Source organism: Pimephales promelas, chromosome 14 (assembly GCF_988280905.1).
Source record: "Pimephales promelas chromosome 14, fPimPro1.hap1.1, whole genome shotgun sequence".
Taxonomy (NCBI): Eukaryota; Metazoa; Chordata; class Actinopteri; order Cypriniformes; family Leuciscidae; genus Pimephales; species Pimephales promelas.
The window spans coordinates 6,042,405-6,054,799 of NC_142782.1; the positions used below are offsets into that span (position 1 = coordinate 6,042,405).

The 12,395-nt window shown below is 37.0% G+C and overlaps 1 protein-coding gene and 1 long non-coding RNA gene across 10 annotated transcripts in view; one reads left to right on the top strand and one right to left on the bottom strand.

Annotated features, from left to right (window-relative positions):
* The window catches only part of aak1a (AP2 associated kinase 1a), a 92,609-nt gene that overhangs the window by 51,299 nt on the left and 28,915 nt on the right, over positions 1-12,395 (bottom strand). For all 9 annotated transcript variants that reach the window (XM_089119329.1, XM_089119330.1, XM_089119333.1 and 6 more), the window contains exons 3-8: positions 10,032-10,140; positions 9,816-9,958; positions 5,498-5,619; positions 5,330-5,411; positions 5,059-5,191; positions 1,259-1,362 (exon numbers count right to left, since the gene is read on the bottom strand). In XM_089119329.1, coding sequence (XP_088975455.1) covers positions 1,259-1,362; positions 5,059-5,191; positions 5,330-5,411; positions 5,498-5,619; positions 9,816-9,958; positions 10,032-10,140 — 693 coding nt within the window. The remainder of the gene's footprint in view (positions 1-1,258; positions 1,363-5,058; positions 5,192-5,329; positions 5,412-5,497; positions 5,620-9,815; positions 9,959-10,031; positions 10,141-12,395) is intronic.
* LOC148973634 (uncharacterized) lies at positions 1,015-5,622 on the top strand. The gene is made up of 3 exons (XR_016146449.1): positions 1,015-1,165; positions 1,276-1,381; positions 5,520-5,622. It is a non-coding gene; the product is annotated as an uncharacterized LOC148973634 (long non-coding RNA).

Below are 12,395 nucleotides of genomic sequence, written 5' to 3' on the forward strand. Positions count from 1 at the left end.
ATGACCGCAGGCACTCGCTCATTTTGGATCAACCCGCGCATCACTGGTATATATAGACAGTTTAAACAAATTTGGGAAAAAGTTTTTTTTAGAAAATTTCTACCTCCCCTGCCTTTAATTTATGAAGTTATTTATGTAGTCAGGTGTCTCACTCCCTAAGTGTCATGTTTTTGGCACAAACACAAATGTGTAATAAAGGCATGTTAATTGGCAATGGTATTTATTTGAGAGTCAGGGAAACCTCATTGGATAGACAATCAGGTTGATTTCCCAACCCTAAAAATACCCATTTACATTACAGTAAGATTTCCCATGTGCTTAAAGGATTAGTTCACTTCAGAATTAAAATGTCCTTATAATTGACTCACCCCCACGTCATCCAAGATGTTTATGTCGGTCTTTCTTCAGTCGAAAAGAAATTAAGGTTTTCGAGGAAAACATTCCAGGATTTTTCTCCATGTAGTGGACTTCAATGGGGTACAACAGTTTGAAGGTCCAAATTACAGTTTAAATGCCGCTTCAAAAGACTCTACACAATCCCAGCCGAGGAATAAGGGTCTTAGCCAAACCATCTGGCTAGATAAGACTCTTTTTCCACGGCTGGGATCGTGTAGAGCCTTTGGAGCTGCAATTTGGACCTTCAAACTGTTGTACCCCATTGAAGTCCACTATGGAGAAAAATCCTGGAATGTTTTCCTCAAAAACCTTAATTTCTTTTCGACTGAGGAAAGTAAGACATGAACATCTTGGATGACGTGGGGGTGAGTAAATTAAGTGAACTAATTCTTTAATAACAAAAATATGACTTGTATCAGACTAACTTTACAGGGAGAATTATTATTGTTATTTTCCAACAAGTCTTTTTGTAGCAGCAACACTGAAAAAGCTGTTTGTTGGAGGTCATTCCTATTGAACTCTAAGCAACACTTTGCGGTGCCAATGTTAATATGTCTTTGATCATGACTCAATGCTTCCATTATGCTATCAATACCGCTCAGAGTGGGAGGGAGGGACCACTGGATCTGGGCCAAATGGCAGCCAAAAGCGACATTCCACTTCCTCTGCCGCTACGTGCAAACGCTTACTATATCTACTGAAAGGATTGGGCATGAATTAAACATGGATTAAGAAGAATGAGCTGGAAAAGAGTGTGGCAGGAAAACAGGTGAGAAGATCAGGGCAAAGCGCAGGGTATAGCACAGGAAGAAGGAAGAGAGATCTTAAGTCATTCGTCACAGTCTGAATGAGCAGGTCTTACGTCGATATTCTGTACAGGACATTCTTTCCGTGCCAGTTTAAAGGCGAAATATGACACCTGGTAGATATCTGGCCTGACATCTGGGTCTGGCTCCAGCATGTAACCTGATGGGTAAAATAAAAGGTAAAAATCAGCTTTGGTAAATCTAGAAAATGTGTTACTTTTCCCCCTCTTTGTGTTATATGAAGGTCACATTAAAGGATTAGTTCACTTTTGAAAAAACTTTTGCTGATAATTTACTCACCCCCGTGTCATCCAAGATGTCCATGTCTTTCTTTCCTCAGTCGAAAAGAAATGAAGGTTTTTGATGAAAACATTCCAGGATTTTTCTCCTTATAATGGACTTCCATGGGGACCAGGTCCAACCGAGGTCCAAACGACAGTTATAACACTTACAGATGCAGCTTCAAATGTCTTTAAACGATATCAGACGATGAATAAGGGTCTTATCATGCGAAACGATCGGTTATTTCAAAGCTTATTCCAAAGCTTATTCCAAAAATGTAACTTTTCTAAGGACAAATGCTAGCCTTTCTCCATTCTGTGAGGCGCGTTTGCAACGTCACGTAATACGTAATTATGTTCAAAAGGTCACGGGCGACGTAGCCGAAAGTACAGAGTCAGTGTTTACAAGTTGAACGCATAGGTTGAACGTGAAAACTAACTCAAACGCCGTTTACAAAAAAGGAATCAAAAGGTAAAACAACGATGTCGGACGATTTTGATTCTGTACTTCCGGCTACGTTGCCCGTGACCTTTTGAACATAATTACGTATTACGTGACGTTGCAAACGCGCCTCACAATATATTACAAGGCTAGCATTTGTCCTTAGAAAAGTTACATTTTTGGAATAAGCTTTGAAATAACCGATCGTTTCGCATGATAAGACCCTTATTCATCGTCTGGTGTCGTTTAAAGACATTTGAAGCTGCATCTGTAACTGTTATTAACTGTCGTTTGGACCTCGGTTGGACCTGGTCCCCATGGAAGTCCATTATAAGGAGAAAAATCCTGGAATGTTTTCATCAAAAACCTTAATTTCTTTTCGACTGAGGAAAGAAAGACATGGACATCTTGGATGACATGGGGGTGAGTAAATCATCAGCAAAAGTTTTTTCAAAAGTGAACTACTCCTTTAAAGTTTCTTTTTGTGTGTGTCTTTATTTGTTTTTGCTACCTTTTAAATGCTGGCATAAGACAACTCTCAGAGGGTTTGGCATGACAATGGATATAACAATGTTAATATATTTGGTAATGGCGGAATAGATACACACGTACACGATACGCTGCTGTGAGCAAGTAAGACACGCTGCTGTTGCACAATATAGCAGACCTGTAGCAGTTATAGAGGTGGAGCTGGGGAAGGTGGAGGGTTTCTGAAAGCGCGCTGCACTGCTACAACAGACGCTGGCCATGTATTTGAATGTTGAGCAGTGAGCTCATTGGCTGCTGATACAGCAGGAACCAATCAGCTGCGCCCTTTAGAGAATGATGTGATTGCCAGCAGGTTGAGTTAAAGACCTCTCAGCCTGCGCCATCTAGAGTTTCATGACAAAACTTTGTATAAAGCCTTTGTCCCAAAATATGATATTCCCTATTATTCAAAGGTTGTGGGCAATAATATATACAGTATATATTAAATAAGAAAAGTCTATTATGCTCTTGAGGCTGCATTTATAATGATAAAAAAATACAGAACAAACAGTAATATTATGAAACATTAATAATAATCAGAACAAACAGTAATAATATTTATTCCTGAGATGGCAAAGCTGTCTTCAGTGTCACATGATCCTTCAGATTATTCTAATATGCAAATTTGCAACTCAAGAAACATTTCTTATTATAATATATTTTGAAACCAGTTGTCCTGCATATTTTTGTGGAAATGGTGACACTTTATTTTAGGTCAAAAGCTTTTCAAAAGAACAGCATTTAGCTGAAATATAAATATTTTGTAACCTTATTAATGTCTTTAAATTTAACGCGTTCTTGGTGAATAAAAGAATTAGTTTCTTTTTTAAAACATCTTACCGACCTCAAAACTAACAACGGTAGTCTACATAATATTAAATGTTTACATACAAAATATTTGAAACTGTGATAATATAAACAAAGAGTGAAATGAACAAACCACTTTGACATTTTTTGTAAATTATTATTATACAACTCAGTCCTCGGTTGTGGTGTCTTTTCCAACAATAGATCTGTCACAAATAATGTTTTTTATTAAAACAAATCAATTGTGAAAAGAATTCGTTCTGGACATTATTTACAATTTAAGCTGTAATTTTGCCAAACTATACTAGTGTGAAAATATTATCTAATTGTAGTGTTGTCAAAAGCAATGACTTCAGTACCAAGTTTGTACAAAATTTTTAACAATGTGACAGGCATTTCACTCCCATTTTGAGCGCTGTTGAACGGATTCTTAAACACCTCTTATTGGCCATTGTGTTCATTCCCCTTAATATATGTCTGTGATTGGCTGCAATGATCAACACTTCAAATCCATGTTGTAAATAGACATCATTGATGCTCTTTGCCGAGCGCTTACACAGACAAACAATGGAGCGTTTGAAAGCAGGCGTCTATGAGTGGATCCCTACATATCCACTTATAAACCGATCTGGTGATAGACGCCGCTTTCAAACGCTCCCGCGTGTATCTGTGCAAGCGCTCGATGAAAAGTGTCTATTTACAACATGTTTTTGAAGCATGTTTCTGACATACATGTTGAGCGGTTTAACGCAATGTCCAAACAGATGTTTTTAATAATCCAACATGCTCAAAATGCTAGAGGTAAATACTGGTATCGTCACATTTTTTTTTAAATTTCAGTACCGACTTGGTACTGAAGTTACTTTTGAAAACACTATTTAAAGGGTTAGTTCACCCAAAAATGAAAATTCTGTCAGTATTTACTCACCCTCATGTTGTTCCAACCCCGTAAGACCTTCGTTCATCTTCGGAACACAAATTAAGATATTTAAGATATTAAGATCGCTCCTGCATACAGTCCATAGGCTTCTTGAGGGACTGGCTCTTGCTGTCCTCGAAAAGTCATTAAAGACATCGTTAAAATAGTCCAAGTGACTACAGGGGCTCAATCTTAAGTTTATCAAACGACGAGAACACTTTTGTGCGCAAAAAAAACAACAAAAATAACGACTTTATTTCAACTATTCGTTTATTTCTCCCTCTGCGCGAGTCAGGTTACTAGTTTAATAGCGTAAGCTTCTGTTATTGTACGTCACACGCATCACACACACATGACCAGCGTCGGCCAATAGTGAGCCTACGTGTGACGTAGCTCTACGCAATCACACTACGTTAACTGACTTACAGGCTCATGGAGAAATAAACGAATAGTTGAAATAAAGTCGTTATTTTTGTTGTTTTTTTGCGCACAAAAGTATTCTCGTCGTTTGATAAACTTAAGATTGAGCCACTGTAGTCACTTGGACTATTTTAACGATGTCTTTAATGACTTTTCGAGGACAGCAAGAGCCAGTCCCTCAAGAAGCCTATGGACTGTATGCAGGAGCGATCTTAATATCTTAAATATCTTAATTTGTGTTCCGAAGATGAACGAAGGTCTTACGGGGTTGGAACAACATGAGGGTGAGTAAATACTGACAGAATTTTCATTTTTGGGTGAACTAACCCTTTAATTGTGTGCATTTAGGACACGCACATAAAATATTATCTATGAAACTTGCATGAAGTGTCAAAATCGTCAAGATAATTTTTCATTAAAAAAAATCTAATCAGATAACGAATCAACAGCGTAACTTACGGATGAGACAGTGCATGTCGTGCGAGTAGCGGGAGTTGTCTGGAATGGTGAAGCTGCCGTCACAGATGGCCACCTGACTCTCTCCAAACGGCAATGTGAAATAACACAACTTATACAACAAGCAGCCCAAAGCCTGAGGACACAAACACACAAACACTATCTTTTTAAAAACACTATCAAAGGGAAGGCTGGCCAAAGCTTTGGTAACTGAAACACACTGTTGTTGTAGATAACAGAATTATTCTCTAAAAGTCTCACCCATTTAACGTACCCATATATCTGCTTTAGTAGTGATAACTTTGTCCCCATAAAGATTCACCATTTCTGGGGAGCGGTATGAAAGAGTAGTGTACCTTAAACACACACACAGAGTAGAAGATTTAATTGATGTAAAAAAGTAAAACTGTGGTTTGCGATATAAACAAGGAATGATGCTCACTTCTTGATTTCTTCTTCTACAGCCGCTACACCTTCTGCTTGTGGATTCTGGGGGCGGTTAATGGCACTGCCAAAATCACACAACACATAATGACCTCTGTCATGCAGCAAGATGTTCTCCACCTAAAACAGCCAAAGAAAGCAGACATGTGGGATAAGTTCTGCCTTTGTTTTTGAAAAGCTTAACAGTACTCAAATAAATAAATAAATAAAACCAGTAAAAATAAAAAAGTGCACAATCATAAAAAGCAAGTCAGATAACAACCCTGTATATTTGATACACACATTTCTAAGGCCTCTAAGTTATCAACATGATCAAAACTTATGCTGAAAAACCTGTTGCACAAAATCTAATATATCTTTATATAGTAGTATATGCCTATGTATATAGTATGTATGTCTCTATTTGAAGAGTTCAGATGCAAAAGCCTCTAAGTGCCATTTCAAATTTTCTTCTAAAATGATCATTTTTATCAAGCTTGTATATTTAAGTTCAGTAATTTCACTTAAATGGCAATGAAGAATGGCATTTAGAGGCTTTTGCATCTGAACTCTTCATTTATACATTTTAGCAAGTAAAAGGCCTTTTATTATCATTGTAAAAACGTCCCACTTCAGGTGTTTTTGCTGTGCAATCTTAAAAGTAAATCTAATAACTTTTATATTATTAGTAATATTTCAAGTTGAACATTTTCTAGACTGAATCCACTGACTTTTACTTGATTCTCCACACATCATTTTTTAGAAAAATCATGTTAAAATGTGAAAAATAAACGTTTTGCCCCGACAATGAAAACTACAGAGCTTCAATCATAAAACTAAGCATTAAAATATCATCATACTAAGACTTAATATTGGGGGATACTAGCCTGGTTCAACCAGACTCTAGTTCATTTCATTTCACATAGAGTCTGGAACCGCTCCATTGAAAAACGTTTCCTTCCTTGTAGGCGGGTTAACTATTAAAGTTCAAATCTATTGGATCTGCCCAAAGTCACTCACGATCTGCCATAGCCAATCGCTAACGGGGTGTCGTGAGTGACGTATGTCACGCGCCGAAATGGCTGGAGGATTATGTTTACAATAGGATTTCAGTCAACGAGCGCCGCAGGTTTTGTTAATCTAGGAACAATTATTAATTCGAAATGTATATTTGACACGAAGGACAGTGATGTATTCATTCAATGGTGGAAGCTGTGTCTAATCATTCCAAATACGCCGCTGTGGTCGTTTCTGATCTGCCGCAAATGCTGTAGCAGCTACAGTGAATGATCAGTCTGTCTCTATCTGCAGATGTGTAATAAACAACAATTTTTCATATTACGTCTTATTGTTTCTTAATTACCTTAATTATGGTCTTCAAAGTATGTGTTTGTACATTTTTATGTGGCATTTATTTTTTTTAGTAAAACAAATCAACCATTGCCATCTAAAACTGAAAATCAAATATCTTCAAAGTATGCTTTTTCACATTTTTATTTATGACAATTTTTTTTTTTTTTAAATCACAACCAATTTGTATGATTTACAACATGTAAAACTGACACACCAACCTCCTGCACGAGTGCACAAAGGGGCTCAAAATGTTCTATTCATCACAAGAATCAGTAAATATACAGTTGGGAATATGAGCGACTGACACGACTCCTGAGCGGATCTTCAACCATAGTTTAGCAGCCAGGACTCGGGGCTTCCGAACACCGCGAACACCAGGCTAAACCGTCCGTCCAAAATGTCACGGTCATCGTGCACGAGCTGCCCAGCACAAACTTCCAAACTTTCTGCCTCCTTCACTTGGTCCTCAGTTGTGCAACAAGAGGTTAGACGACAACAATCCGGCTTTAAATTCTGTATATTCGGCAGTTTCTTTTCCAACAACGAACCGAATAGCTTTTCTCGCGTCTTTCTCCGCTGCCATTACTGAATTGAAACTGACGCGCTTACATCAACGTCATCTTTCTCAGCCACTCCCTCTATTCGCTGATTGGTCCTACAAAAAATTGGTTTCTGGAAACCTAAGGATATGGAGCGATCCCAGACGTAGTACAGAAGTAAAATGAAATTGAGCGGAAGTGCGTAGGAGGGCGCAGCCAGGCTAGGGGGATACTACTTCATCCAAGAAGTCTGTTACACTGTTATAAAGATCTCACTGATTTACATTACAATCAAAGAAACTTTACTTTTTGGCCTTGACAAATGCACCAAATGGCATATTTTTGCTTAGTTTGAGCCTCTAAATAAAACGGAGTTGTTGTTTTTTTCCTCGAGTCATACTGAGCCATAAAAGCCTAATGTATCAAATATTATATGCAACAAAAAAACACATATGCATATATAACTATAAAACGGTTAGTTCCAATCCTTGATTCTGATTAGTCAATAGCTGTGCTTTATTCATGATAAAACACGGCTATGACCGCTTCACCCAACGTTTCTATTTATCACTGCGCAACACTGCGCTTCCTATGTTGTTTTTATTTGAGCTTTCATGCATATTACACATTGGAACGATGTTGCTGTTCACGGTCAGGGACTATTTTTTTTTCCAGCGGAAGGAAGGCTTTTGGTGATATTACTTAAAGGCACACTATGCAAGATTTGTAACAGCTTCAAAGTCGTTTAGGTTGTAAACAAAGTCATAGTAGGGCGAATCATCCTGGTAGTAAAGTTGGGGGGGACGCCGCCGGAAAAACCAGCGATGCAAGTTTGAGAGCGGCGCCCCTGACAAATCTCGCAAGAATCACAAAATGCTTTACGGCAACGACGTCACACACACCAACAACAAGACGAAGCCACTTGCGCGCATCCAAGAAAACTCGGTTAGACTCAGAAATGTCAAGAAAAAGGGAGCCGGACCATGCTAGAAACCGGACGAGAGTTCACTCAGTCGGGCTTTCACTCGTTGGCGCGCACTGGATGCAATACCGATGCTGACCTGGCGATCTTGTTGATGGACTTGTAAGTAAATCTCTCATTTGTAAACTTGTTTGCGTATGTTGATGATAATTAGACCAGTTCAATAATTCCCACATATGTCTAGCTAGATTTTGATTACCAGAGCTGTAAGCAGACTTCCTAACAAACAGTCGTTTCTCTTAGGTTTTTTTTTTTTTTTCGTTATGTTTTATTGCCTAGCTTGGCTCAAGAGCTAGTTTGCTAGCTGAACTCACATAACGTTAGTCCTGTGTCTGGTTCGAATTTCTTACGGCATGCATACTGTGCTTATACAAACTTAATCTGATTAACAGTGCACTTCCGACTGTAACTTTACTTCAAATTCTGTTAATTATGAGTCAATTAAATCTTGACGCTGTTGATGTTGATTCCTGCGATTATCATGAGGACATAGTCAATATCTCACATTATTATTAGGACATACTGTATATAAGCATAGAGGTTGTAAATAGTGTAACTGAGCACAATTCGCTAACTATTATGATAAATTGTAATAATCATATCTAATGAAATCATAACAGCCAATGTTATGAAATAATGCAATGTACATTTAACTTTATTGATTTCATCTGACATTTTGTAATGTTTACATTACAATCAAAAAACACAAATGAAATTATACAGTAGTCCTACACTATAGGCTATAGAAATCATGTAAAAACATTATAAGCCAGCAAACGCGGTAGGCAACTTTATTATTATAAAGTAGTTTAACACTTGACATATAGTTATTATTAACCTATTACCATCATCAGTAGTTCAGTAGACTGCAGTAACAGGGGAGTTACGGTTATTTATGACAGTGCAAGTACACCACAGCGGCTCTAGGGTTCGCTGTTTCACACAAACATCAGAGCTGCATAGTGTGGCTTTAATGAAAGTTGCACTAATATATATATATCTATTTTTTTTTTACTTAAATATTTTTATTGAGTGTTAACCGTTTAATGAAAGCAATAGGTACTCGAGGCAAGTGCTGTATCGTGAATAAGTACTTCGCGTCGAGCCTAACTGCGCCCTCTGCCGTTACTTATTCACGATACAGCACAGCCTCTCACACCTTATTTAATAAACCTGTTCTTTCCAAAAAAATATTTTGTATGTCAGGCTTTACAGGGTTAAAGCAATACTTCACTCAGTACATTTTAAAATATTAAAATTTGAGTCATCAAAACACAACATCGTCTGTGTGTTTTAATTGTATGGAAAAGAGGAGCGAAAACACTTATTTTGTGTTTCATAAGAAACTCATATAGGTTTGGAACGAAACGGAGGTGATTAAATAATGACAGAATTTACATTTTTGGGTGAACTAATTCTTCAAGAAATTAACAGAATAATAAATGTCTGGAGAGAGTTCATACTTTGAGGTCCCTGTGGATGATGGGAGTTTTGCACTGATGTAGTCGAGCGACAGCTTCACATGTGTCACAGAAGATCTGCAGCACCTCTGGCTCACTGAATCCAGTCTGTAAGCGCTGGTTCATCAGGTTCACCACCTGCCCACCTGGATCACCACATGAACAAAAGTGTTACATTACAGTCTAGAACACTAAAAGCAGTGGGAAAAACACACTGACCTCTACAGAAGTCCATCAGTATGAGAACTTCCCAAACATCTCCCGATCCAACTGCTGTGATGTTGGAGTCCAGGAAACCAACAATGTTTTTGTTACCCACAAGGTCCCTCTGTTCAAGAAAATCAGCACATTTAGAGAGCAAAAAATGTTTTTTAAAAATATATTTACATTACATCAGCAGGAAAAATCTCATAAAGAAATGCCTGGGTATACAGTGGATATAAAAAGTCTACACACCCCTTTTAAAATAGCTGTTTTTTGTGACGAAATGAAACAAAGATAAACCATATCAGAACCGTTGCACCTTTAAATGTAAAAGAAAAGCTAAAGTTGATGTTTCATTAACTCTTTGTGGCCCATTGCTCTTGTAGTAGCATGCAACCAAGATGTCAGAAAAGAAGAGCTGAGGTTTATTTGCAGTTAATCAGAGTCATTTCAGGTGAAGACAGGTGTGTACCATTTCAAAAGAGTGTGTGTGTGTGGTATGGAAGGACCAAGGATGGCCATTCTAGAAATATTTTTTTGTCCAATGAGGGAAAATAGCTTATAAATCATACTAAATTAGGTTTTGGAAAATTAAAATGTGTTTAGGGTTAGTGTATAGAATATACTGTTTGTACAATATATAAAAATGATTATGTTGTAAGACTGGAGAAACTGGAAGAACTGGAAGAGAGGGATACTCTCTGAAACAAAGTAAATTAACATTTGAACTCTGTTGCTATATTACCATCCCCATTCGAGACACACTTGAGTTGATCACCTCCCAATATACACATCACTCCCTTCATCCATCCCTACCTGAATTCACCCAAAAATCAATATGGTTTAATATGAACAATTATCATAAAGTATTATACATGTTTGGTATCATTTGAAATGTCTCAGTGTGACTGGTACAAAGATCTCATTCCCACAGAAGTAAACCAAAAAGGTAAGAAGGTGTGGAGAGTTAAGAGATATCTTGTTAACTTCTGTGGGTGTGCCCCCATGTAAACCAACTTCTGTCCCCAGTAAGTCTGAAACGGTGATTAATGCAAATTCCCTCTGTGAACTCATGTTTACATGTGAAAAAAGGTTTCAAATGTAACATTATAAATTATATATATATATGAAGAGTTCAGATGCAAAAGCCTCTAAATGCCATTTGAAATTTTCTTCTAGAATGATCATTTTTATCAAGCTTGTATATTTAAGTTCAGCGATTTCACTTAAATGGCAATGATAATTACCTATTAATTGTTATTTAAGTGAAATTACTGAACTTAAATATGCAAGTTTGATACAAATCATCATTAAAGAAGAAAATTTCAAATGGCATTTAGAGGCTTTTGCATCTGAACTCTTCATATACGCATATAAAACATGCGCACACACACACACACACACACACACACACACACACACACACACACACACACACACGCACATATATATATAATGTATATAAAAAATTGATTTAATTATTTATATATACACATGCATTGCACAAACACACAAACATATTTATCTATCTATAAATTACAGGAACATCTGTCTGTCTGTCTGTCTGTTATTCGCATGTCTTATTAACCGTAGTCTGATGGATTTCAAACTTGACAGGTGTCTTGTAACGGGTACGAGTAAGCGCAGTGTCGAGTTTTGCGTTGTTTGGATTAGAAATCAAAAAGATATCAATAAAAGAAGTAAAAATTGAAGATATTTAGAAGGTTGTGGTTTAAAAATAAACATTCTGACGTAAACACTAAGTCTAGACATTGAGTCAGCAACACTGTTAACTTCTAAATATTATATTTTATTCACTGCAGGCTTAAACGAGGCTAACTCTACTCTTACCGATCGTCAGGGGTGATCTGTCCACAGCCCTGTATAGGCATCAGAATCAGAAAGCGCTTTATCCCAAGTGTGCTTTTTTTTTACAAAAATGAAAAGCCTATTATCAGTCAAAGCTCAACTTTAGGAGGGGAAGAGACAGGGCAAGAGAAAAACAAAGAGAAAAAGAGTTTGATGCTGATGAGGAGAGAAAAATATTCAGCTGCCCACTGACATGGTTTTATATATATATATACTGTATATATATATATATATATATATATATATATAAATGCCTCCAAAACATCTTAAAATGGACGTAATAGTTCAGAGAATTAAAAATTTTCTCAGGGAAACCCCGAACTCCCAACTAATACAACTCAAATTCAGGACTACAGTACTTATAAAACCTGAGCAAAACCTGAGAAAGTGAGCATTAGACCCTTAATTAAACTTTTACCTAGTTTTTTAAAAAATTTTATTTAATTTTTTTTTTAATCATACCCTCATTGGGGGCTAAGCCCCCCTAAAAGGAAAATCCTAGAATCGCCC